We start from the raw sequence: 26,232 nt of genomic DNA on the forward strand, positions 1-26,232 counted from the left end.
AAAATAGATTTTAAGCCAGAACCCTTAGAGAAAAACTTCTAAAACTCAATCCTGGTCAGAGCAGCTGGTATTTGACTTGCGGACTGACTGCTATAGCAAGACAACTGTAAGTACCTATTACTGTGCAAAGGCAAATTCCCATCCTCACCCCCCCATTTGAAATTAGCATTATTAACTTTGTTTCAACTGCAAAAGCTGGTAAGACCCTATCTTCAACTATAACATTAAATTAAATCAGACTCACAGCAAAACACTCAAAAATTCTATTTACATTTGTAGGAAAATGTAATTAACACCTTACTTGTACCAATCATCCCCTAAAATATGCAAGAGCTACAAACAACAGCTGCAATAAAGAACAGAACATCAGAAAATAGCAAATGCAGCTACAGAAAAAACCCTGAGTATAAAGCCAGAGAAGAACACGGAGTTGTTAAACATCTCAAAGGAGTTAAGTAATACACTGTGTGCTGCGATTAACTACTACTTATATTTCTTATTTTACTAGGATCAGAAATCAAGTGACTCTTGTGTAAGACTGAGTTTGGCTGAGTTACCTACTGCTATATCGTCTCTCAAACAGAAGGCTTCCTCAAGGCAAATAAGACGACCCCCTAAATTATTAAGTGTTCATCCACTGTTTGAAAAGAATGGGATGAATGCTTGGGAGAATGCTACTTGTCTAAATCTAAATACCAAACTGGCAGAGCACTTTTTCACCCTCCTTCCATGTACTCAGTTGTAGCTTACAGAGATGCTGAAAAAATAGTCTGTCTCAGAAAATATACGTGAAGATTGTGATTAATGAAACACTGAAAATTCAATTTTAATTAGGCAAGTTTTATAACACCAGTTCACAGCACTTCCTCTTGCCCTATTCCCTTCCCACCAGCTTTAAGAAACATTTTCAATGGAACTTGAAACTTTTACATTTCATTTATTAATCAGAAAATGCAAGCGACTTAAAAAAATAGAGTAATTTTTACAGATCCTTATTATCAATGAAACACCTTAACTTTAGTGAGCTAAGACTTGTGTTCACAGTAAGATTTTTCAAATCTGTATAAACTAAGCTAAATAGAAAATGACTGAAATCATAATACAAAGTAAACATACTCTGCTTTAAAAAAAAAAAAAGACAGCAGCAACTACCTTGTATCAAAAAAAAAAAAATGTAATTAAGATGTACCATATCAAGAGCGGAGAGTGAGATCTCATGTATGGTGTACTAAAATCACCACAATAATCTCCATCATGCTTTTTATTCTGGAAGCACAGAGAAGGCTTAAGAGCCTTAATGAAAATGTCAAAGCTAATTACTGATACCAGGAGAAGAAGATACTGAATAGCATTAACTGGAATTAATGCAGGCATCTACAGATGAAGCACAGAATACATAGTATTAAAAAAATTAAGTGTCTGCTGGATCACATTAGGAAAAGTTGAGAAATTGAATTACAACATTACTTTGCTATCTATAAAAAGGACCTCGATTAAACCATTTTTAGTTAAGACCATTTGTGAGGAATACTCAGATGATTTTAAGTGAAGTGATAATGGTGCCAGTTTAGCCAAATATAGTTCTTTCAAGACATTTTACCTACAAATCCTGGCTGTCACAATCCTGTTTGCTAAAATCCCTGCAAAGAGCATATTCATAGCTTTAAAGCAAGCAAATGTAATGACAGTGGAGGTAAGACAAGGATAATTATAATCCATTATTGAAGGATAATTTATACTCCTTCATATAATGCAAATTTTTAAGTGATATTTACAAAAAAACACTTTTTAAATTTCTTTTGCTTAAAGGAACGTCAGAAATTAAACAAAAGCCTCAAACACTAAGTACATTAGAAATGTTATCATGTTCTCTAGTTTTTTTAGTAGATTCATTACCAAATTTTGATAAAATCTCTTGTTGTTCCTCACGGGTAGAGAAAAGGATCTTGGGATTCAGTCCCTTTATATTCATGTTATCCCACGGTGGCTGTTCACAGCTAGGTCTGTCTCTGGGCTCCACCTCTACTTCCAGATTGACTTGAAATAAATCAGGATATTTTTCCTGTATGTCACAGGCATCCAGATCATACCTGCAAAGATGCATACAAGTCGATTCTTGATACTGATGGCTAACTAGATTAGACTCACTGCAGTCCAAGACAAACTTTAAAACAATTAGTATAAGGCTTAAAACGTGCTGTATTTGTTTATTTTTTTCCATATATTTTAAACAGGTGGTATTTTGGTACTGAAACTTTTTTGTGTCATGAACAAAACCTTCAGTTTCCTTGAGGTGAGAAAACAAAAGAATCTTAGAGCAATCAAAGTCAGCTACTTCCTACACTGACTATATTTCCTCCTCCCACCATATGTTGGTTTGGCAGGTTAAACAGTTTCAAAGTAAACTTCTTCGAGTCTCCTACAAAAGGGTGTCAACATACTTGGCAAATTTCACTGTGGTGGCATTTCGGGGCACAAAACCTGTATGGAACTGAATCTGAAACATCTTCATTGAAGCCATCTGTTGAAAACAAGAAACACAGGGTAACTGCATAAATCCACATGAACAGTATGCACAGTGTTCTGCCTTTAATATAACACAAAGTATTTGCAGCATTAAAATATTTTAAAGTGCTTGCTTTGCTACCATTTCAGTTTAACTCCATGTATACTTTATCATGAGAGATTTAAATGCAGTTTAAGACTGAATGCAGATAAATCTATTACTACCAGAAACAAACCAAAAGACCTTGAACGAGATATGTCTCATCATTAATCTCAGACTATCAGTCTGTTAAATATTTCCAGACCCTGTTATAGATGCTGAAACTGCATGACCTTGATTACTTTTCTGAGTAACATACACTCAGAAAAACTCATTGTGCAATACACTAAGCAAGAGATGTCACATATAAAGGAGTCCATTCAGAACAGTAAATGTAGCACATTTAAAAGGACACTTTATAAGACATGCAAAGACTTCTTTTTCTTGTGCAACTTCAAGTCAACTATGCATCCCAGACAGAATTATAGGGCTTTTCCAAACTGATTCATTATAACTGTTCAACTTTCCCAACTCTTTCTTCTGCTGACAGAAAAACTACTTCCCCATGCCTGATCAGCATGTGAGAGTCCAGAAAATGCTACTATAGTAAGATTCATGTAGCTCCTGGTCTTGCACAAATCCAAATTACAGCAAACTGGTAAATCCACAATGTATTTGTTCCTCGGCTTTAGTTACAACACATGTGGAACAGTCTTGTGAGTCCTTACAAAGCAAGTCATACAGTAATAGTCCAGTAAATACGATATAATAAAATTCAATTATGAAAGCTTTCCTTGTAAATAAGCATTTATTAAACATCATAACCAGAAGTCAAGTAACATGCAAAGCATTGCCAGCAGGTTGAGGGAGATGATCTTTCCCCTCTATCCAGCACTGGTGAGGCTGCATTTGACGTCCTGTATCCAGTGCTGGGCTCCTCAGTACAAGAGGGACATGGACATACTGGAGAGAGTTTCTCTGATCCATCCATCTCCACTCTGAACTACATGTGGAAACCTGAACACCCTATTAAATCAGTTTTCTTAATCCCTTGCGATGCAAGGCATTTCCTAGAAGATAAACTGAATCCTCTCAAATTAACTGTGAGCAAGTGGGAGACATTCACGATGCCCAGCTCTAGGCACTTTACAGCAATATTGAAACATGGTAGTTGATCTCCATTAGAGTTCTGCAGAGAGCTTCAGGGGCAATTTAGAGTGCATAAAACTAAGGACACGTTGAATATATTTCCATTAAAGCTCCAAATCAGGATCATCACAAACACTCTTGATGTATCATGCCATAGCAGATGGATGAGAAAATTCTCACCTTTTCCAATCAGTGAATAAATGCCAGAGAAACCACATCAGAGAAACCCTATCATCAGTGAAATGGAGATTGCACAAAGAGTATAAGCTAACCTTGGCTGAATTTTCCCCAGTTGTATGCCTTCTTCACTGATGACCTTGAACCATACACTAGTTATTTTTGTGCATTATAGAATCATTTCACTGAGCTTTCAGTTTTCGGGTATTCTGGAAGATCTGGCCCATAGCACCCTGGGGACACTAAGAAAGTCTTGAGCCTCTGCAACATGACAAGATTTGATACTCATCTTTTTACATACAAAGTAGAAAAAACAAAGGGAAAACCATTTGTTTCAGTAATAGTAGATACATATGAATATGCTTATTTGCCCCAAATGTATGGAAACTGTCTGAAGAACGTCTGGATCAACTTTCACAATGCTCCAAGTTATCCTAAACTTTGCACTATCCCTTCCTATCTTTTACACAGACCTCCAAGTTTAATTTGGGTTACTCATCGGGAGAAAAAAAAGCAAGCTTCTTTTTTAGAAATTTGAAGATAGTCTTCATCAGCAAGTTTTCTGTGATCTTGCAATACATTTGCATGCATAGGTGAATTAAAAAAGGAAACATGCATTCTCCCTCGGAGAACAAAGACCCGTAAGAAAATCAGCTATAAAAACTCTACCTAGCTCTAGAAACAGGGTACAAAACCACATGGATTTTTCTAGCCTGTTTTGTAAATGCAGTCCCCTGGAATTCCACTTTTCTATTGAGTGTATTTTTTCCTTTGGTTGCAATTTGTGTGTACAGAATTAAAAACTTCTGGCTTATCGTGCAACTTAACAGATAATAATCACTGCCTCAAAAAACTGGCTAGAGGCTTTCCATGCAAATATAATAACTCACTACTAAAGTAATTTCCAGAAATGCTTACCAAAGCATCTACATGCAGAGCATTAAGAATGGATATACTTATTAGGCTTGAAAAGGCTGAATTCCCAAGTACATGAAAAACTCACACATTTCTTTGAACAAAGAATAGCAAATAAAGCCATATACTTAATGAGATCACAAATACAAGTATGATACAAAACTGCAACAAGAAAAAGCAAATCCTCCAAGTAGGCTTTTAAATTTATCATTACCTTGGCTTGTAGTCTGCCTCCTAGTGTTGACCTGGCATGATAGATCACAATGAGAACATCTCCCTGGACTGTTATACCTAGTGGAATTACTGCTTTCCCATCTTCAATTTTAAACTCCCTGAAGAAAAAATATAACCACAGTTAATTTAATCTAAAAAAAAAAAGAAAAAAAAAGCTTATTACCTTATGTTTAGTTGGGTTTCTCTAAGGCCTTTAATATCAACCCATAAAAATCTGCTTCAAGTTCTTACTTAGAGAGAAGGAATTTGCTCTGAATGATCAAAACTTAAAAGCTGCTCTAAAAATAACAAGATTAACAGTTGCCTACAGCAGAGGAACAGACATATTTAGACCCATAGTTCTCAAATTAAATATGGGAGAAACATGTCTTCAAGTTGCTGCTGGGAAATGCAAGAGACAGGATATTATGAAGAAAGGTGTTCCAAAGAAAGGTGCAGAAAGAAACTGTAGCTACACTGCTGTGGTATGTTAGGACTTCCACTGAGGGACAGTGGTAGAGAAAAAAAAAAGGAAAATGTTATTATAACACCCCCCAGCTGTTTCTCTTCCTGCTCTCTTCAAAGTCATTAAACTCCTGACAGGGCTTGGATTTATTGGAAAGCTAGAAGGACTTCAATATTCTCTCATCTTTCCTCTGTCTGCGACTCTCTACACCTAGCATTGCTAGTACCATTTCCAATTCCTGTGCTGTATTATAACAGCCGACACCAGAGCCATACAGGGGCTAACAAGCGCTCCCTTTACAGTTACCATGCCTGTGGGATCCTTACTGTTTCTGTGACTGAGACGTGATATTCAGTTCAGCACATGTACACCAGGAATCAATCTTCCCAGTTTACACCACATCGAGTGAGAGGAAAGAGGGTCTTGTTCACCTCTGCCTCCTAGTGGCCACTGTGCCACCCCACCATCATCCCCACTTTCTGCAAGAACAGATCCAAGCTGCCATTATAACCATGTTGTCTTTTCCCCATGATTTATCTTCCAAGATCAGTTAAAAGGGGAGAGAGGAGCTGTTCTGTACATTAAAGAAGCTTTCTGCTCAACTGGCACATGCAAAATCATGCTTTTTCCCCACCGTAAGGACTCCATATTTAAGTTAGTACAGAAGAAAATAATGTGCTGTTTCAGAGCAAATCATAACCTGTACTTACTTCATTTTGTCATATTCCTGGGAAGTAGTGGTTACTCTCTCATCTCCCACATAAACTTCACAAAAAGGCCTGCAGCCATTACGCTGCTTACTGAAAAGAGGAACAGGAGTCATGACGATTGATCTGACAAGGATGGGCTTGCTGTGAGGAATAATGGGTTCTTCAGCCATCATGTCACACATGTATTCAATGTATCTGCCAAAACCAAACGGTACTCATTTAGCCAGAGAACTAAATTCTAAAAATGGGTTAACAGGTAGGTGAGTTACTTCTGTTCATATCCAGCCACTGAGCAGTGACAAACGCTAATAATAAAACACTGGGAACATTTAGCAGCACTTCCAGTAAATGGATTTTCAAATCTGATAGGATTTCACAAAGAGGAAAATGAAATAGAAACATGGAGAAACATTTACGATCCCTAGCCAGCCTCTCAATTTAAGGACAGCAACACAGTTTCTGTACGAAAGCCTGATGGCTGCATCACAACAGAAAAATATACTGCCCAGAAAATTGAATACAGCGCTGCATATGAACTTATCTGCACCTGTGTCCCACCTTCCAGACAGCTCCAGACATTGCCTTAGGTCGGTAGCTTTACATACATTAACTTGTAGAACAAACTAGCCACTCTTTCCAAAGGCCTTAAAATGCCAAACTAGGAGAACTATTTATTTTGTATCTTACACTTAATGGATAACAGTTGCACAGCAGTTCTGGAGCTAGTAACTCAAAGGCTTTAAGTTTATCCTCATTAATAAAAGTTATATTTAGAGGACCCATTAAATATACTCAAAATAAATCCATACAACAGCATAATCCATCATTTATACTTAACTACTCCTTACTTCTCACCTTTCTATATCTAATCCTTTTTGTAGGAAACACCCTTACTACCAGTGTCACTTGCTACTGAGGCTTCATTGTTATAAGATCTATCAAATTAAATCAAATATTCAGTTTAAAACATTTGTCAAAGTATATGAAAGTCACTTCTGCATGCACTCCTTTAAAAAGCAGAAGGCATTCTTACCTAAACAGAAAAGATTGACAGAAATCATTACTGGTCTTTCCACAGAACTTGCAGTGTTCTGACACAGTGAATGAAGCCTATTGTAATAAACTTTTAAAATATGGAATAAGTCTTACACATGTGGAAGAGGATTTTATACTTAAGAGCATTCGAAAGCACTGCATACCCTTGTTTTCATTCCTAACAATTCTTCACTACAGGTCACATTCAACTCACTTTGAGAAGAACATCATGAGAACTTCAGGGCTCACAGAATTCAGAACTACTTTCTCTGCTCATGATACATCTATTTTTCCAAGTATTTTGCTGTTTGAACACAGACACTATTGAAATAATTTATCTTCCTAAAAAACATCCTGTAAAAATAGTAGCATATTCATAACTGCATAACTACTTGCTTCAACAGTACCCTACAGACTGATACTGTACCTTTTATGAGAAGGCCAAATGCCAGGAGGACAGCGTTTCATACTGAACATATAAACTGCAGCTTCAGCAGTAGTGAAGAGACGACAGAAACACAGAAAAGAACAAACTACAACAGCAGATGCTGCTCTTCCATCCTACAAAAAAAAGTGTAACTTTGTTATTAAACCTAGTGGAAAAAGCATTACAGAAGTTACTGAAGAATATGCTATCTCCTTATTTAATGTTAGTTAAATCCAAGGTCTAGTGCGATCATTAGATTTGAAGTTTGTATCTGAATGTGAAAAGTTTTCATTCAATTTCCACACAATACAAAAAGATACTACATATTAACTGCTTGCTCAAATGTGAGTAATTGCGTTACTTTAACACTGTTTGAAATTTTCAATTGACATTTACTACCTTACTATCTCTAATATCCATTTTTAAGTTTGTTTCCTGGCTGCTACCTGAAACACCAGTTCAGTGCTATTTTTGGCTGATAACCATGGACTTCTGCTACAAGAGAAGTCCTAAGATTCAGAACAACTAAGCCACACTAAAAACTTTAGTCTTCTGACTAAGACTGCCTGAGATTTGTGGCAAGCTATTAAACTAAGAGAAGGAAACTAAAACAATGAACCTCTTTCTGCAGGGACCACAGCTACACACATCCCACACTCATCCCTACACTATAGAAGACTGAAGATTCACAAGAGGTAATGGTTGACAGAACAGAACCTCTCAAGTTTTTTTTACTAACAACACGGAACAGATTTTTTTTTGTAGTCATTTGGCATGAGTGTGGAAGTGAGGAAGAAGGAAATGTTTTTCCTCAACTTGTTTTAACAGGCATTTCCTTCAAAGCCAGGCTTCTATTCTTACCATTACTTAGATCAATGAAAAGAAGGTCTGCCAGCTCCATAACAGCGAGATCTTCAAAGAGCAGTTCAACAAATCAATATTATTACTGCTGGTGTAACTAGCAAACCCAATGATTTCCAGAAGTCACTGAACTAGTCTATGATTCCGTGGGCTGGACCCTGCCTTTCAGTTAAATTTCACACAGATGGAACAAAAACATGGTCCTACCCTGAGAGCCTACACTTAGGACAAAACATTAATGAATACAAGGGAAGAATGAACCAATACTGATCAGCACAAGAAGCAGTGACCTATGTACACTTGCATTACGAAGCCACTTCCACATTAAAGCACCACACCAAGGGGAGAAAAATCATTGTACAAAGAGGTCAGCAAACAAGTCACAGCAAACCCTTTGCAACCATGGCATGAAGTCAGAGGACAACTTTACAAGACTTTAAAGACTACTTTACAACCAGAAATACAGCATTCAAAATAAAGAATATCTTATTCATTAGTAAACAAATCTGATGACAGAACCTTGCACTTCAGAAAGAAGTTTGATAAGTTGAGAATGAGAGCAAAAGAAACACTCCTATACAGAGATGAGATGGTAAGAATTTCAATTTTTCCTTGTATGGTTTTACAAGGATGATGATCTTGGCTACCAAAATAAACAATCCTCAGGCATAAACAATCATTAAGGCAGCAATAAAAAAAAACCCCAATTATTGGGAAAAGCTAGATTTTGAGCATAAGTTTTGTCCCAAAGTCTCAAAAAACTAGAGGAGTTTTGTGTCTAAACTATTTTGAAAAGATATAACCTTCATTAAATAAATAAAACATAACTTTTCCTCGTGTGCGCATAATTATCTTAACTTGGTTCATTTAAACACAGGTCAAATAAAGCTATCTGAAGGAACACTTAAGCACGCTGAAAGAGCTGCAGCATAGCCAGCTGCAAGTCTCTTTGCCATTAAGTTCTTAAAGCTGTGCAACTTTTCAAGGATGACCATCACTGCATGGCCCCAAATAATTACACAGAACAAAGTGTTACTGCAGATGTCAAGGAGCTACTCCAGCCTCTGGCATATGTGCTACAGTCTTACAGTATCAGCAGAACAGGATACCAATTAAAAACGGATCCCCGTCATTGCCAGTTCAGAAAGACTTAACTGTAGCTGAAGCGTGGAGCTGCCATTTAAATCTTGTTTTCAACTGCTTGTTCTCAACTGGATTGCTCAAATTACAATGTAAAAATTTAGCAATTCACTGCATTATTGCAAACCTTCACAGTAAAGATCAAAAAACCAGGAAGCCCTACCTGGTTCTGAATCCCACCCATCTAGAGGCAGTTTCACCATTACAAGAAGCAACTCTTATGTTTTGTTATCCAAGAAAGTGTATTAGACTAAAAAATTCTATCTCTACCAGACAAAGCATTCTTTTTAACCTAGATTTCCTAGCTTTTAAATCTACAAAAATTTCCAGCTAGATAAATCCAAGACACATATTGCACCTATCATTCATTTCTAGTAGTTCTGGTATATGCTCTTCACATCACATCTGGCATGCAGCCATATATACACAAGCTTCCCTCACACCTGAGGAAAAGGAATGAGTTAGGTCCTTAAAGGAAACACTTCAAGGGAAAGATGTTACAAAAACTGGTGCTAATTCTTCACATCTGCTTCTTACCTACTTGACCAATCATGTGATACCAAGACACTGTAAGTATCACTTTAATATAGAATTGTATCCCTAACCTCACAGCAGCACTGAAAATCCCATCAGTTTTCGGGAGCTGGCATTAACTGATTTTTTCCTCATAAAACTCTGTTTAAGGAAGTACACTTTGCTAGATTAACAAGTCTTTAGATTCTGATAGTGATATTCCATATAGACTACTATACCATATGAAAGGACTGGTTTTGAATGCTTTCCAGCAGCATCATACACATTGTAATAACTGTCATGTTTATCTTTTTACTGTGCAGGAAAAGAATGTCAAAATTTTGCATGCAATTCTCTTACACAAACATAACAGTAACCTCATGTTTTCAAATCTTGAGCATAGTAACTATTCTTTAAATTCATTCCTCCCCCCTCCCCCCCATTGGACATGAGGTGGCTCTTTGAGAGTTTTACTGCTTTGGGGGTTATATCAAGGTTAATGATACATTAGAGAACAGTGAAAGTTACATAGCAACCTGCCACCAGCAAAAGCAAGCGCCACCAAAAGTCTCATAGTCAATTTCTACAATCCTGCAGATACAGATTACATTCTAAATGGACAGTAGTAGGAAATGCAGTATATACCCAGCTGTCACTCAGAAAACATGAACAAAAAATAGAGCAAACACTGAAATAGTAGAGCAGATTCTTTCTCCCAAAGGCTACTTTGCCTTAATCCCTCCTATATACTGCCTTCTATGCTACATGCAAGTAAGCAAGGGCTACATTACCCTACTAATTTGCATAAGGAGAAAATTTATGCAAATAACTTTGCTAAGGATGGAATTGCCCCCAAGCCTCACAGTAAAGGAAGCCAGTAATATTCACAAACTGAGTGGATACTAGCATCCTTATTCACAATTTAAAGCTGGATTGAGCAAAGCACTTCAGACTTAAACCAACTTCTTACAAGGCAGTGCACAATGCAAACATTTTTCTGGTCTTGTTTCAGCCATAAATGCATGTTCTTGCATATGCTATAAAGATTCTGAAGATTTGGTGCTCGTCTTGCTGGCCAGCCACATTCAGAAACCTGCAATGAGAGACAGCAGAGGTGAGAAATGAGATTAAGTAATCACATACATTTGCACAGCATAAGCTGTGTGTATGAGGCAATTTTACACTTTAATGCCACCTTCAGGTAGAAATTTCGCAAGATGCTCAAGAAAAGTAGTCTCACCACTTTATAGTGTGAAGTGCAATAAAACTCCAGTCCTGTCTGCAGTCTGCTGCACTAGAAATAACAACTCAGATTACTACCTGAAATTTTCTTAGAGCAAGGAATAAAGTAAAACAGCTTTCAACTTATTTGTGCACATATTCTTAAGCAAAAAAAAAAAAAAAAAAACAGGAAGACTTGGTTTGCTTTTACATTTGTCCTTTATTCAAAGAGCCTCTACAGTTAAGTAATATTCCTTCTGCAGTTAGTGCTACAAAACACTACTGAATAATCAGCTTCACTGCTGAGAGTTTATATTCTTAAAATCAGCTGTCCAGTAAGAATGCAGTATATGAAACCTGATCCTTGAGCACATGCAACATCTAAAGATTAGATGTTTGTTAGATGTGACCAAGGAAACAACTTATAAAGCAAGCTTTTTCTATTTCTTTTTGGCCAGGACCACAACTGCTGAATGTGGAAGACCAAATTTTGCTATCAGCAACATGTTTTCTTACCCAGATAAAAAAGTTCAAGGATTACTCTGAGATGAATTACCTGAATCGACTGAGTATCACAAAAAATTCTCAATGAGATTGTTTTTGTGCGAAGCTCAGGAAAAAAGGCTGAAAGAAACGGTCTGGCATACAAAGTCTCCTACAGCTATTCACTGTATTCTAGTATTTTAATTAAAAAAGAGGACAGTTTCAGAAAGCATCACTTGAGAGATTTAAATTGTACATTCTTTTGTTAGTGCAAGCTTATGCAAAGTCACCAGTGAGCGAATAAAAGCTAAGGCAAGCAGTCCTTTATATTCCTGTTCACCACAGGATTCAAATGTCAGCTTCAGTACACCTCAAATATTAGAATAGCAGTGAAAGAATCATATGGCAGCATTATACCTACAAGCTAGAAAACAATCTACAAAAGCAGGTGTATTCAAAAAAGCAAGAACTGACTTTTTTCTGATTTACCATTTACTTTCTGCTCAAACACTGGTTTTGTTACAAGATGTATACCATACAACATTACCTTCTTTTCCTTTGGCTATGTTTTAAGCTCAAAATGTTCTGATCATCAGCAGAATGATGGAAGATGCACAATCTGAGCAACCTATTCCAAGTAGGACTCAAAACTAGCAGAGAAGAATTCAAAACTACCATTAACTTTAACCAAGGTTACAGAAATTTGTAAAAGTTTCATACAGATAGGATACAGCAAGAAAGAAAATGTAATTTCATAAACACCTACTAAGCAAAGTGTCAGAATTAAGAATTTCAGAAGCTGTTCTCCTCTGATCAAGTTTAAGGCTTGCCATAATCATCTTTTGCAGGCACTAAAGAAAAACTAAGCTTCCTTAGCTTCCTCCATGGCTGCTCTCACCCATCACTGAATAATGAAGTTAAGTCAGCCAGTATTGCTCATTGTGCATCTAGATTTCAAAGATAGACAGGGGAAGTTTCCCTAATATATTTAAAGAGTTTGTTTTCCAAGTAGAATAGCTTCCTTTTTTTGCTTTTAAACAGAAGACAATGTTTTGCAGAAACATTCTAAATACTCCCAGCCAATAAAATGGGCAGGAATCTACAATGTTTTGACAAGTTATGATCTGCTATTACTTCCCAGCAAAACAAAGATCAGAAGACAGAATGAATGTCAAAAAGATAAATGTAGACCAGAAGATTTCCAGATTACTGGTAGATTTAGCTGTGCTCATTGGTACATTAGCTTGTACCATTCACAGTACAAATACATCAGGAATATCAGTGTATAAGGACCACTGACCTGCATAACCAAAAAACCATCCCCAGGGTAAACAGTTTCCCAGTGACAGAATTTATCATTCCAAAAGCAGAGATTGATAGTTTTGTGGGATGAGGAATAAATCAGTTCACTATGTCAGCCTCAGTGGACTTTTCAGCAATCTAGTCCTCAAAAGCATTGCTGAAGATTTTGTTTTGAGGTATCTGCTCCAAATTATCATGCAGAAGGTTTCCTGTGTGATTAAGCTTTGCCTTCCATGTTGAACAGCCTCTGCCTGAACCTTATACTGAACCAGATGCAGATAAAAGTTGATTGCTTCCACCCAAAGAGGCAGTAATTGTTTTTTCAGGTGTGACAATACTTTGTCTTTAACTGATGAGTCTTTAATCAGTTCAGTCTGGATTGAAAGACAAACACAATATAGGTTATTCTTTGACCTTATGTTTATACTTACTCTTTTGTCATCTTTTTGATTATGCAGCCTACTTTAACATATTTCACAACAAAAAACTGAAGGTATAACCAAGACATTGTGTTGAAAGACCTTTTACAGAAATACACAAAAACTATACACACCCTATTATGGAATCTTGAAGGCCTGTATGTTCTTGGAGAGAGATTGTACACAGCATAGTGGCCAGGATGTTTAGAGTCCAGACATAACCGCACATCTTCTATGTTATTTTTGATGGCAGATTCTACACCTTCAGCTGGAAAGGACATCACTGAAGACAGAACAACAAACACCAGATGAAGTATTTACTTTTTTCATATATTAAGAACAATGAGAAATTATTCTTAAGACAGACATAGCTATCATACCAGCAATTCTGGAAGTGATGTATGATATATCCAAGTCTCCTTTTGCATAACTGAAACAGAACACATTGGAGTTAATACTATGAAATAGAACCATTCAAGCCAGAAGTCTAAAACCCACCACCATGAATAGTTTCATTTCTTCCAGCTGAGGCTTGTTACCTCATGCTTCAGACTAGATGTTGTATTTGAACAGTTACTCATTTACATTGGTTGCAACAAAACCATCTCTGGCGATTTTGTACAGATGCCTTCAATGTTTAACTCATTCCTCTAGACCCTGCTCTTACTGATAAAGGTTCATTGTAGGTATCAGTTTGAAAGCCTAATGAGGATGCATTAACATCTTTAATGGAGGACATCATAATGCTTAGAACAAAGATCATTTGTTGAAACATTACATTTTAAATTATGTAACTCTGGCATGTTACTCTCTGGCCCAGATGGCCATGCTGCCCAATTTCTGGATTCCATATGAATAGAGAGAACCTGAATCTCTTTCCTCATTTAAATCTTTCCTCCAAAAATTCACTTCCAAAACTCCCATAGTAAACAAGGCCTTAATCGTTACTTATCTCTTTCTCATATAGTTATGCACAGTCTTAAAGAGCAGCCTTTTTGAAAAATAATCTACCAGCAATTTTTTTTTTATTTAGCTGCATTCCCTTCATCTCTCCCTAATTACCCACGTTATGCCAACAATTTACTGTTTTAAGACCACTATTATTTTTTTGTTTCTAGGTTATCTGCTATGTAGCAGGACAAAAAAAGCTCAAGAAAAAGACTGAAGAGCCCCCCAGTGCAGGCCAACACCCCTGAGTATAATCACATAGGTCTGCACTCCTGATTGGCAAAATAAGAACAAACCTCACCTCCAGAATTTGATTTAGACATCCCTAACTTAAATAAGTCAGTAGCATATCTCCAGAATATCAAAATATCATCACAACACTATGACGCATGTTTAAGGAATGCAGAGGCACTATCAAAGCAACATTTTCATATCGCTGCCAAGTTTCAAGACACTGCTTGAAAGAGCAGACCTAGGACACTGCACTCAAATTCTGAAACATCAAGAGAACATTATGCTTTGATTCTTTACTGCTTGCTAGTAAACATGAAAGAGACCGGAGAGATTCATAAAAGATTATTGAATTTACAAGGATTAGGAAGAGCATTTTAGGTAAGGCAAGAACAACTGTTCCGAAAGCAAGGACATTAAACAGTATTTATGCAAAATGCCATAATCACTGTCCTAACAACGATAATGACGCAAGGTCTTGAGAGAAATGGAAATCACCACAAGGAAGTTTGAGAGTTTCACTAGACAAAGCACTAAAAAATTCAGCCTTCAAAAATCTTGCATAAAGAGGTAGACAAAATGGCCAACTAAACTCTATTTCAAAATTCTTTGCACCTTTGGAAGGACATAGCTTCATCATGTAGCTCAAGTGGTAACACTGTTGCAACTGAACTAATTAAGGTAGGAATTTACATTCACAGATAATCATTTCTTACTAAAATTAGTGATGAACATAGTCCTTTATATGATTGAGAAGTGTCAAATGTTATTTGTTGCTTACACCCACCAGCTTCAAGCAAGAAAACACGCAGATCATTCTAATGATATCAACTTTTTTGATATCAAGATAAAGAACCACCTAATACAACAGCCTGAGAACAAAGAACCATTATCTCTTCAATGCTGTAACACTGAGGTTAAGCAGCAACTTGAAGCCTGTTAAACTGAAAAAGCTTCAGAATGTTTGTGCTGTCTTAATTAAAATGTAGCTGCTAAACTGCAAAATCAACATAAGTATCCTACAACACGTGACCTTCCTTGAACTTCATCCTGAAGATTTCAGAGCTTCAGTAGTAAGACTTGAACATAACGTACTCTGTTTTTAGTGGAGTGTTTCACGTCAAACTGGTAACTGAGATTGCTTTAAATGGCAGGAAGGTGAAAAAAAATGCATATTCTTCACACTGGTAAGCATTCCTACACATTTCAAGATACAACCCTGTAAATAAATGTCAGGAATAAGGTCTTCCCTTTCATGTTGTTAACAGCAGAAATTTCATTTACATAGTGATGTTGCTGGGAGGTGGTAAGAGTAGAACATACAAACAAATCAAGAGATTGCATGGAGCACTTCTGGCTTGTAATCCATATGGAAAACTCAGTGTGTTTTTTAAGGCTCTAATTAAGCTAAACAGGAAAGTACTCTGACACCAATATTTAGCCACTTTTCTGATGATACCAGGCTACTTCAAGGCTTTTTAGTGAGAAGTCTAGTGGGAAATGTAGCAAACAAAATACGTATTCTCATTTTGCAGAATAAATACCTAAATAAAATCAGAAATTTTAATTAGATGTTAAAAACTTTTCACTGTGTATATGGTTGGCATTATTAATCTTGTCAGAGAACAGCTGCATTTAAAAGACCATAACTAATTTTAAACAAAAAGATCATTCCAGCAAATTAAGTTAAAAACAATTAAATTAAAATTAACAATTAAATTCACAAAATAAACTAGTTAGCATGCAGCACAAAATTCTGCAACAGTGCATAGTTACCTTGTATTAGTAACAGCTGAAGATGGGAAAGAATAAAGAATGACAGACTGACCAGCACAGCTACAATGTGAGCACACAAACCATTATCTTCAGTTAAATAATGCTCTAACACTAAGCAGTCTTCCTCCAGACATCTCTACGCTCAGAAGAGTAGAAAAACACCACCATTTTTGTAGTTTATTTTTTAAAAGCCAGGACAAAATGCAGCACTGAAGTTCACATCAATCTGTTCCCACTTGGGTTTGCTTCACAGAACTGAATTCATCATTCAACTACCTAGTACAACACAAAGGTCCATGAAATAAAACATTAATGCAGCAAACCAGAAACAAAATTACCTTAGAAACAAAGAAAGCTAGCAATAAAAGGCACCTGATTGTTCCCTAGATTACTAGATCATAATCTCTTCAGTGAAAGAGAATGTTCTGACAAAGCAAAACAAGAGTGATCATAAGTTCAGCATGCTGCTTTCAATACCAGTGAAGACCAGATACTTAAAACTTTTATGTATGTTTTTTGGCAGGGCGTCTGTAACCTGTGTGGATGCAGACCTCAATAAGCATAAAAGCTGGTCAAGGGCACAGCAGCATCACAAGCAAGAGGTGGATGATCTGAACAGAGGTATGTTGAGGCCGCATGGCTGCAGACTGAGTTATCAGGCACACACAGGTACATCTGCTGGAACAAAGTTCCCTTTGATGGAGACGCTGCTCTGCCATATTCAGGCCCTTTCACAGAGCAACATGCATCTGCTCTTAAGTGCGTGTACACGCTAGTACTTTCTTTTAGGTCAGTTTGTATCAACAGAGGGCTGAACCTCTGTTGGTCTGTGTTCTCTCTCATGCAGCTATAAACTGATTCTGCCTGACCTGAATCTGCAAGCGACTGCAACACCTGCAAGTAAGGTGGCCTGGGGGACAATGAAGATGGCCTTCATTCACTCTTCTGTTCCTAGTAGCCTGTGACATGTGTTTTAGTTTTCAGACTTTATCACTTATTAGGATAAGTAAGAGACCAAAATTTGAATTAAGATAAAGGCAGCTATGGGAGAGAAAAAAAAATTAACTTTTTTGTAGCAACTACTGAACAGTAACTCTTCCACTGTAGTTTGGATTCAGTGAAAAGGAAGTCTGTCTGCAGAAAAAGGAAATAATTCCACAATTCAGAAAAGCAATGGTAAGTAGGAAGGAGAGAGCCTACCTAATGAGATGACAGACTCCAACACAAGAAATGCTTAAGTGTGGTGAGGAAAATGCACGACAAGGAAGAGACATTTTAGTTTTTCCAGAATGTCTGCTTCTTATGTTTGTTGAAGAGTTTTGGAAAGGCAGTCAAGGATGCAAAAGTAGAAGAGGTATTCCCACGTCCCTGATGGTACCAGCTGTAGCCACAACACAAGTTTGTAAAGGCAGAGAATGACCATGACATAAACAGATATGTCCTATAGTAGATGCAAAAAGAGAATTAACACTTCAGCTTGTTTAAAGTATAAATAGTTTAAGAATGCACAAGCCCAGTGGTGGGACTCTCAGCAGCATAGTGAATGTTAAATGCTAAGAACGTTAAATGCTAAAGAACCTGAGACTACCTTAGGTTCTGCATAACATTAAGTATTGTTCACGTTAATTCATGTTTTGCCATTTCAGTGACCTGTTAAATACAGTTAAGATTCAAAACATTCATAAGACTTATCAAGGAATGGAAATTACAGAACTAAGGGCCACTAAAGAATATTAGCAAATTACAAGTGGAAGGAGTTTCTCTTTCAGTATTGATTAAATACCGAAAGAAAATAAGTACTGAAGTAACTGGTTCTCACTAGCATAATTATGTACTCAGTGAATTCCCTCCTCTTCTTTCACTCCCCAACCCAATGGCCAAATCCACTTAGGTAACAGAAGAAAACAAAGTTGTATGAAGATAGAGAGTCCTCTACAAAACCAAGATTTGTTTGTGTTAGTGCAGAGCTTAAACAAAAATCTGACAGTCTCACATGCTCTGTCAACAGTGGTGATGCGCACAAGTCACCTAAATATAAACCCTTATTCAATCGGCCCAGTCCAAAACATCTGTGAGGGACTGATCCCCTCGTGATCAACCTTGGGACTTTACACTGTCTGACAATCCTCTGTCAATCCATCACAGCCCATGGAAGTGCTGCATCCCCCATTAGCTGGAGAAGGTCTGTGGCTCATTGATCTAATTTGGATATTACAATACTCCCACCCATTAAGAGCTACAAACCAAAACCACATCAAACAGTTACATTCACAAGCTACTCAATTCTAGTAAAAATCCACATGTGATGTTCTGTAATTAATACAAATAAGACGTAAAAGTAATAAGCTTTTCTTTGACTAATACTTAGTATGTTCCACAAGACCCTATGCACTAAAATGTCTCCAACAGCACTCGCATTCCTCACAGGGGCTCAAACACTACCACAAAGTAGAGAGTCATGCCAGATAAGGTTTGAAGCAGTTTAGAGGATTCTAACAGTTCCTTATGTCCCACGCAAATTTAAAGCATATACAATCCTGCCATGGGGCTCTGTGTAGGACTCAAGAGCCTCAAGTTCCATCTCAATCATACTTTCCAAGTTTTGTCAAAAAAGGGATTCTAACTAACACGCCAAGCGTATTGTTCAGCCACCAAACACTAACTAGGAACTCAGAAGTAGCATTGTAACCCTAGGAATAAGAGAGATGCAAGACTTATTTTGGACTTATTTTAGATTTCACCATAATCTAAACAAACAATTGTAAAGAAGATCATGGGAACTGAACAGCATCTTTTCGGACAGCAAGAACTCACTGTCCTAGACTTCAGAAGCTGCCAGATGAGCTCTGCAGATGCAGTTGGATGTACAGTTACTGTTTTATTCCTTGCACGCTACACTTAGTATGGAACCAAAGGAAATCACACAAAGCAAAAACCCAGACATCTAGTAGGTAAGAGAAATTTAAAATAAGGTGCAGGCACAGCATAAGCCATTCCATACTAAAAAGTCAATTTTAGACAGTCCTAATTGACCACTAGAAAAGGGGAAAATGGCACAAGATGAAATTCAAAAAATAATTAAACTTCCAGTGGCCTTTAAGGAAGAAGCTGCTTTCAAGAGCAGGAAAAGAAAATTTCTTCAAACATAACTAACTGATGGAGGCATAACAATTCATAAAGTCAAGTGGAGACAACAGTCCAAGAAAGTGAAGTGCAGGAGTGCTTCAGAAGCACTTAGTGTACAATCAAAATATAGTACAAGTAAGATCTAATACAGGAACACAGGCATGGGAAAGTAGGGCTTATAACTTTGTCAAAGGTAGAGAAGAATTTAAGTGTTATCTGTCACAAAGGAAGAAAAGTAGTCTCTGCTGCAAGGCTTAAATCTAAGCAAAACTGGCAGAATTTAAGACAAGGAATTAAGTACCTTCAAGTTTATAAATAGTAGAGCTGTCAAAGGCAAGGAATCTGCAGAATATTTCCATGTTTTACCACACAGGAAATTTCGTTTAACAAGATACCACAAAAGGAACAGAAGTAGGACTGAAGTGGAGGGGAGAGGAAGATCGGTTCCACAGAAGGTAACAGGTACAAGGAGGTAAAGAACAGAGGCCTGCAAGACAGCACATGCCAAAGAAATAAAATTGGGAGCAGTCACTTAGAAGTTGTAGCTTATCATGTTACTTCATACATGGAATTCCTACAGTTCTGCTACGCTGCTAACAAGTTACCACTTTCATCATGCAACAGTTCATTTCCCTTGCACACCTGCCTGTCTTCTCTTGTGTCAGTGTGGTTTCCCTGGGGTGAAAAGTTTGATTCTAGTGTGCCAAAAGCTATAGAAAACTTAAGGACAAAGCAAAGCTGCATAGTTTTTGTGACCTTTAAAAAATAGAGGACCTGGCCTAAGCCACACATAGGAAGTTTAAACAGACTAAATGTAAGAGCAAACAGCTAAAAATGCAGTTGAAGGGTCTACGGAGGTGCAAGATCTACAGATCTAACTTATCTGATCATTACAAAGATTTTAGAGCAGCATTACACAGAAATTACGCTCATTGACAGAAAAACATTTTGCAAGCAATAGACTTCACAAGCCATAGCACAGTATTCCAATTAAAGGGCCACAAACCCTACAGTGAAGGACACAGTTCAGTATTCCTTAGGAGGCTCTTGTTCAGTCATGGTATTCAGCAGTGACTTACCTGCTCTTCCTATAATTAAGAAAAACCTTTTACACTTTTTGATTATGAGTTTAAAAAGTATGAATCATACAGATTGATTAATATTGATCACACAGAGGTACTAGAAACATTTTGAATGGGACTGAAAATCTGATTAGAAAGAAATAATCACAGACTAGGTATCCGAGAACACATACATAGAAACAGGAGAGTATAATTCCATGTAACGCAGGGCAAAGGAGACAAACAGTGCAGATCCTCTCACTTTGCCTTGAGGGCATAGGATTCCACCTGAAAACTAAACTGGACAGATGAGCCCATACACTATTTCCCCGCAGTTTTTCTTCTCACCTCCATTCCCTTTCACTGCTCCATCTTTTTTTCTTCTTTTCTTATTCATGGATGCCCTATCTACTAATTCAATTCATTCATTCTGAACCATGATAGTCCTAGTCCATACCTCTCCACCCTGCTCCAGCCCCCACCCACTCATCTCTCCCAAGCTTTCAGTATCCAGAATACAGCGGGTAAAGTAGTACTTAAGGACAGGCTTTTGCCCCCAACATTCTCATCTCCAGTAAATGATTGCTAAAGTAACTTTTGTATTACTATCATTCATAAAATCTCAGGGCTAGCTACCAACTATTAGAGCTCATACTTGGAAAAGTATGCTAAATTTGATAATTTCTGGAATAAGCTCCTGACCCTTCATTTAGAACTCTCACCAGCACAATTTTAATTTTTTTTTTTTTTTTTACTCACTTGGCCACAGACTGGATAACTTTAGAAGATGTATCCTTAATATTAGTGAAAAATCGCTCTGTTCCACCCCTCAGAATATCAAAGAACCCTCCATAAGTCTGGTCACATTCCGCAACGGTCAGGCCTAGAGTAGTTGAATAAAAATAATTGTACTTTAAGTTGTATCCTGGAATGGGCTCCATACCAAAACAAGTTGCCTACAAAGCTGGAAGTGAATGCACAAACAGGCTACACCTTGCTCTTCTGAAAGTAAAGCATTTATTTCAAATTGCCAGTACAGCAAAATACTGTCTTTTTTTAGTATCAGTCTCTTAAAGTGCAGCTTATCGTTAGCATATCTACATAAGCACCCCCAGTAGAGACATTTTAATATAGGGCTTCAAAAGCAGCTGGCATAATTAAGTTACTTTAAGCACAACATCCCAGCTAGCACAGCATCCCAGCACAACATCCCTAGTAATACGATTGTATACAACAAACAGTACTCATTCTTGCACAAAACAGATGGCCAGACAGCCTTTTGATTATAATCCTATTAGGAAGCTGGATTCTTCCACAGAAATTGATATACAGATAGCATTACTCTAATAAATATTACCCAATTTTAAAAGTTTCCCTGGAACATTAATATCCTTTGTCTCATTAGCAATTCAGCATAAGTAATATCAAGCAAGAAATATCAAGCTGGAAAGAAAACTGAATACAGTATGAAATATTCCCTTGATATCTTCTACATTAATTGAAATGTTCCATATTCGCATATGATATGTGACAAGATGGGTGCAGAAATCGCCTTTTAATAAGAAATTAGATGCAAATAAACCTATCAAGCTTCTCATTTTCTTTACTATATTAAGTGCAAGTATTTTCAACTGAATGAACTCTGGAATATCCATTTTTACAGAATGCGTATGCCAGCTTTTAATTGTGTCATTCTGGAGACGTGTTTTGGTTGACTCAACTTAGTACTGCTAGTCCAACTACTGTTTTTCCTCAGATGGAACCACAGCTCCTTCTCCTCACCATTAATGTCCTATGGTGCAACCTTCTCCCAAAGTCCTCCCTGCACAATCCTCCCATAATTAGCCAGGCTCAAGGCAGTGCCAGCTATGGCTATTTCAGAAAGTACTGAGTTTAGGCTAAACTGAATTTAGGCTGCTGTTTTTTCCCTTTGAGGCTGTCAGCCATGAGTCTTTTGGAAGTGACAAAACTATATAGCTTTAGTCTATGATCACTGTCAGATGCGCTTCAACTATCACAGAAGGTCAAAAGTCTTTTAGGGGGGAAGAAAGGAGAAATACTATTTCTTCCTCATACAGGCTTTTCATAGGCCAAAATAAATACATGTCAGGTGAGTGACTCCTTAGCATTAATGAACTAGTGTGATCCATTGTCAAAATCCCTGCAATTGCTTCTGCATTTCTTTGTTGGACTACCTCCACCATTAGACACCAACAAGCAGGTTTTAGCATAAAGTTATACCAAAAGACTCAAAATGGCTGCTATCTTTTGAAGTTGTAACATACCTGATGTCAAGCAGTTGTTCTGGAAAAGCAAAGACAGCTGTCACTTTCTTACACCAAATAGCCAATATTGTGCACAAACTCAGGGTATGTACTGATTTAAGTAACTTCTGCCACAATGTAACAAGGTTTCAGTTAAAATACAGCACTTTTCTCAGAAGACTTTTAACAGTTTAAATTTAAACTCCTCTTAAACTCTGCTTTTTACACAAGACCCTTTCAAATATCATTGCCTCATTGAACCGGAAAGTTTGGGGGTTAAAATAAGCTATTTTTTATTCATTTGTCATAACCTGAAGAGTACTTTCTCTATAGCTCTTGTTCTTAACATTATTGCTTCTTGTATCCACCACTTGCATCAAGTTTTAGTTCACTTATTTCAACTCTCCCACCTCCAGAGGTCAATAATGCATTTTAGTTTCAATTATTTTACACAGGAAACCAAATTTTGTCTTGCCCAGCAATGAACTTGAGAAATTCACATTTGCATGTCTCAACATACAACCAAACGCTGCGAAACATAAAACAAGGTTAGAAACAGTGATATAAATGCAAAATAGCTAGTACTTGTGCAAAATGTCTAAAACCCCCAAATGATTTTTTTTTTTCCCCCACATATAAGATATGCAATTGGTTTTACACTAGTATGATGTCTCTTTCTGCACTTACCTGCATTGTACATATTGTTGAGCTGTCCTGCAGGCTTGGAGCTCTGTGAAATGGAGGTCACAGATGCCCGAGGCTGAGTATTGTTTCCGTAGCCTCCATTTTGTTCCAGGAGCTGAGGAGATTAATACTCACTATGAGTATTTTCTTGCCAATTTAGCCAACTTTTCATGCTTTGTAAATTACTTTTACTTGGTGAGAACAGGCAAGCTGAACCTCAGGAGAAAGCCAGGAAGTTAAGATACACTAATTGATTCATTTGCAGTTCTGTGTAAATTAAGCATTGAACAGAAGACACTAAGTGGGTTTCAAGTCCGTGCAGGCAGAGTCTTCGTATACTAGATTTTTCTGTGCAAGTCAGTTATGATTAAATGCAGCATGTCAAACAGAGCACTTCTGTACTAAAGAATGACCCAAGACTACGAGAAGTTTTTCAACAAGCAGAACTGCTTTCCTTTAATGTCATGCAAGCTCTGTGCTTTAAAAGGTGTACTTTCAAAGATCCTACAACCGATACAGATCAATTCAATTGAATTTCAAAACAAGTTAGTGTGAAATTTTCAAAAGACTAAGGCACAGGGGACCTCTTCTGACGTCTGTTACTAAACTCACACTCACTGGATAAAAGAGGAGAGAAAGGAGACCTAACCACTAATACTCCTTATGAGACATCTTTACCTCTGTGATGGGGGATTTAGGATTCACATTCCTAGCTGCTGCAATCTCCTGCAGTTGATTCACAAGTTCAGTGATTGACAATCTCTCCTCTGGGTTCACCTTCAAAGTGGAGCCTAAAAAAAGAGATTCAGACAATGTAACAGAAACCCTCCGGAGCTTTTCTCCCAGCAGAGATTAATAATTTCTTCACTGCGCTCCAGTGCAATAAGCAATCAAACACGTGAACAGAGTGGAGCAACTACAAATATCATTGTCATAACAGGTATCCACGAAAAAACACCACTTAGGATTAAGAATACTTCAAGGAATATACTTGAGGATCAGTTAATGAATAACCTCAGAAGTAACTTTATATCTAATACTGTTGGAGTTAGAGACATTTTTCCGGCACTGTAATTGAAGCTTCCAGTGATCTATTTGAAATTTAAAGAAAACAACTTCTAAAGCAAATTCGAAGAAACCAAACCGAGACACTAGTTGCTCCTGTGGACTAATTCAGATCCTAAACAAGGCAGGCAACAGCACTAAAAACCCAAAAGTTTCATTTAAAATCTCCAAGTTTTTTGATAAAAGATTAAAATTTTTCATAAAACAAGAAGTTGTTGCAGTTAACCTTTTTCACCATCACATGTCAACAGCACTTAACTATCAGTAATACAACACTGTCAATAATAAGATGTATCCATAAAGACACCAAATTAAGTAACACTGTAAACTTACGAATGAGATCATGAAACACACAATAGCGGGTGTCATTTTGTGGCATGACATATTTCCCATTGACTATGCGAAGTTTAGCTCCATCTTCAAATGGATGTTGCCTAAAGCACAGCAAGTACAGGATACAGCCCAGAGCCTACACAGAGAAAAAGGCAGAAATATTTCACAGAATCATGGAATCATTTAGGCTGGAAAAAACCCTTAAGATCATCGAGTCCAACCATTAACCTAGCACTGCCAAGTCCACCACTAAACCATGTCCCTAAGCACCACATCTACATGTCTTTTAAAGACATCCAGAGATGGTGACTCAAAACACTTCGCTGGGCAGCCTATTCTAATAATTGATAACCCTTTTGGTGAAGAAATTTTTCCTAATATCCAATCTAAACAGTCCCTGGCACAACTTGAGGCCATTTCCTCTCGTCCTATCACTTGCTACTTGGAAAAAGAGACCAACACCCACCTCGCTACAACCTCCTTTCAGGCAGTTGTAGAGAGTGATAAGGTCTCCCCTCAGCCTCCTTTACTCCAGAATAGGCAACCCCAGTTCCTTCAACTGCTCCTTGTAAAACTTGTTCTCTAGAGCCTCCACCAGTTTCACTGTCCTTCTTTGGACACACTCCAGCACCTCCATGTCTTTCTTGTAGTGAGGGGCCCAAAACTGAACACAGTACTCGAGGTGCAGCCTCACCAGTACAGGGGAACAATTGCATCCCTGTTCCTGCTGGCCACACTATTTCTGATGCAGGCCAGGATGCCGTTGGCCTTCTTGGCCACCTGGGCACACTGCTGGCTCATACTCGGCTGGCTGTCAACCAGTACACCCAGGTCTTTCTCTGCCGGGCAGCTTTCTAGCCACTCTTCCCCAAGCCTGCAGTGCTGCATGGGGTTGTTGTGACCCAAGTGCAGGACCCAGCACTTGGCCTTGAACCTCATACAGTTGGCCTCAGCCCATCGATCCAGCCTGTCCAGATCCCTCTGTAGAGCCTTCCTAGCCTCGAGCAGATCAACACTCCCTCCCAACTTGGTGTCATTTGCAAACTTACTGAGGGCACACTCAATCTCCTCATCCAGATCGTTGACAAAGATATTAAACAGAACTGGCCCCAGTACTGAGCCCTGGGGAACACCACTTGTGACCAGCTGCCAATTGGATTTAACTCCA

General features: G+C 37.7%; 1 protein-coding gene across 5 annotated transcripts in view; it reads right to left on the reverse strand.

The window, feature by feature from the left end:
• Positions 1–26,232, reverse strand: part of GAK (cyclin G associated kinase) — a 68,823-nt gene that overhangs the window by 20,431 nt on the left and 22,160 nt on the right. For all 5 annotated transcript variants that reach the window (XM_052776134.1, XM_052776132.1, XM_052776133.1 and 2 more), the window contains 12 exons: positions 25,065–25,200; positions 24,345–24,457; positions 23,670–23,781; positions 21,478–21,601; positions 13,957–14,006; positions 13,711–13,859; positions 11,122–11,244; positions 7,638–7,771; positions 6,176–6,370; positions 5,001–5,118; positions 2,442–2,521; positions 1,897–2,090 (listed from right to left, as the gene is read on the reverse strand). In XM_052776134.1, coding sequence (XP_052632094.1) covers positions 1,897–2,090; positions 2,442–2,521; positions 5,001–5,118; positions 6,176–6,370; positions 7,638–7,771; positions 11,122–11,244; positions 13,711–13,859; positions 13,957–14,006; positions 21,478–21,601; positions 23,670–23,781; positions 24,345–24,457; positions 25,065–25,200 — 1,528 coding nt within the window. The remainder of the gene's footprint in view (positions 1–1,896; positions 2,091–2,441; positions 2,522–5,000; positions 5,119–6,175; positions 6,371–7,637; positions 7,772–11,121; positions 11,245–13,710; positions 13,860–13,956; positions 14,007–21,477; positions 21,602–23,669; positions 23,782–24,344; positions 24,458–25,064; positions 25,201–26,232) is intronic.

Source organism: Harpia harpyja, chromosome Z (genome assembly GCF_026419915.1).
Source record: "Harpia harpyja isolate bHarHar1 chromosome Z, bHarHar1 primary haplotype, whole genome shotgun sequence".
Classification (NCBI taxonomy): Eukaryota; Metazoa; Chordata; class Aves; order Accipitriformes; family Accipitridae; genus Harpia; species Harpia harpyja.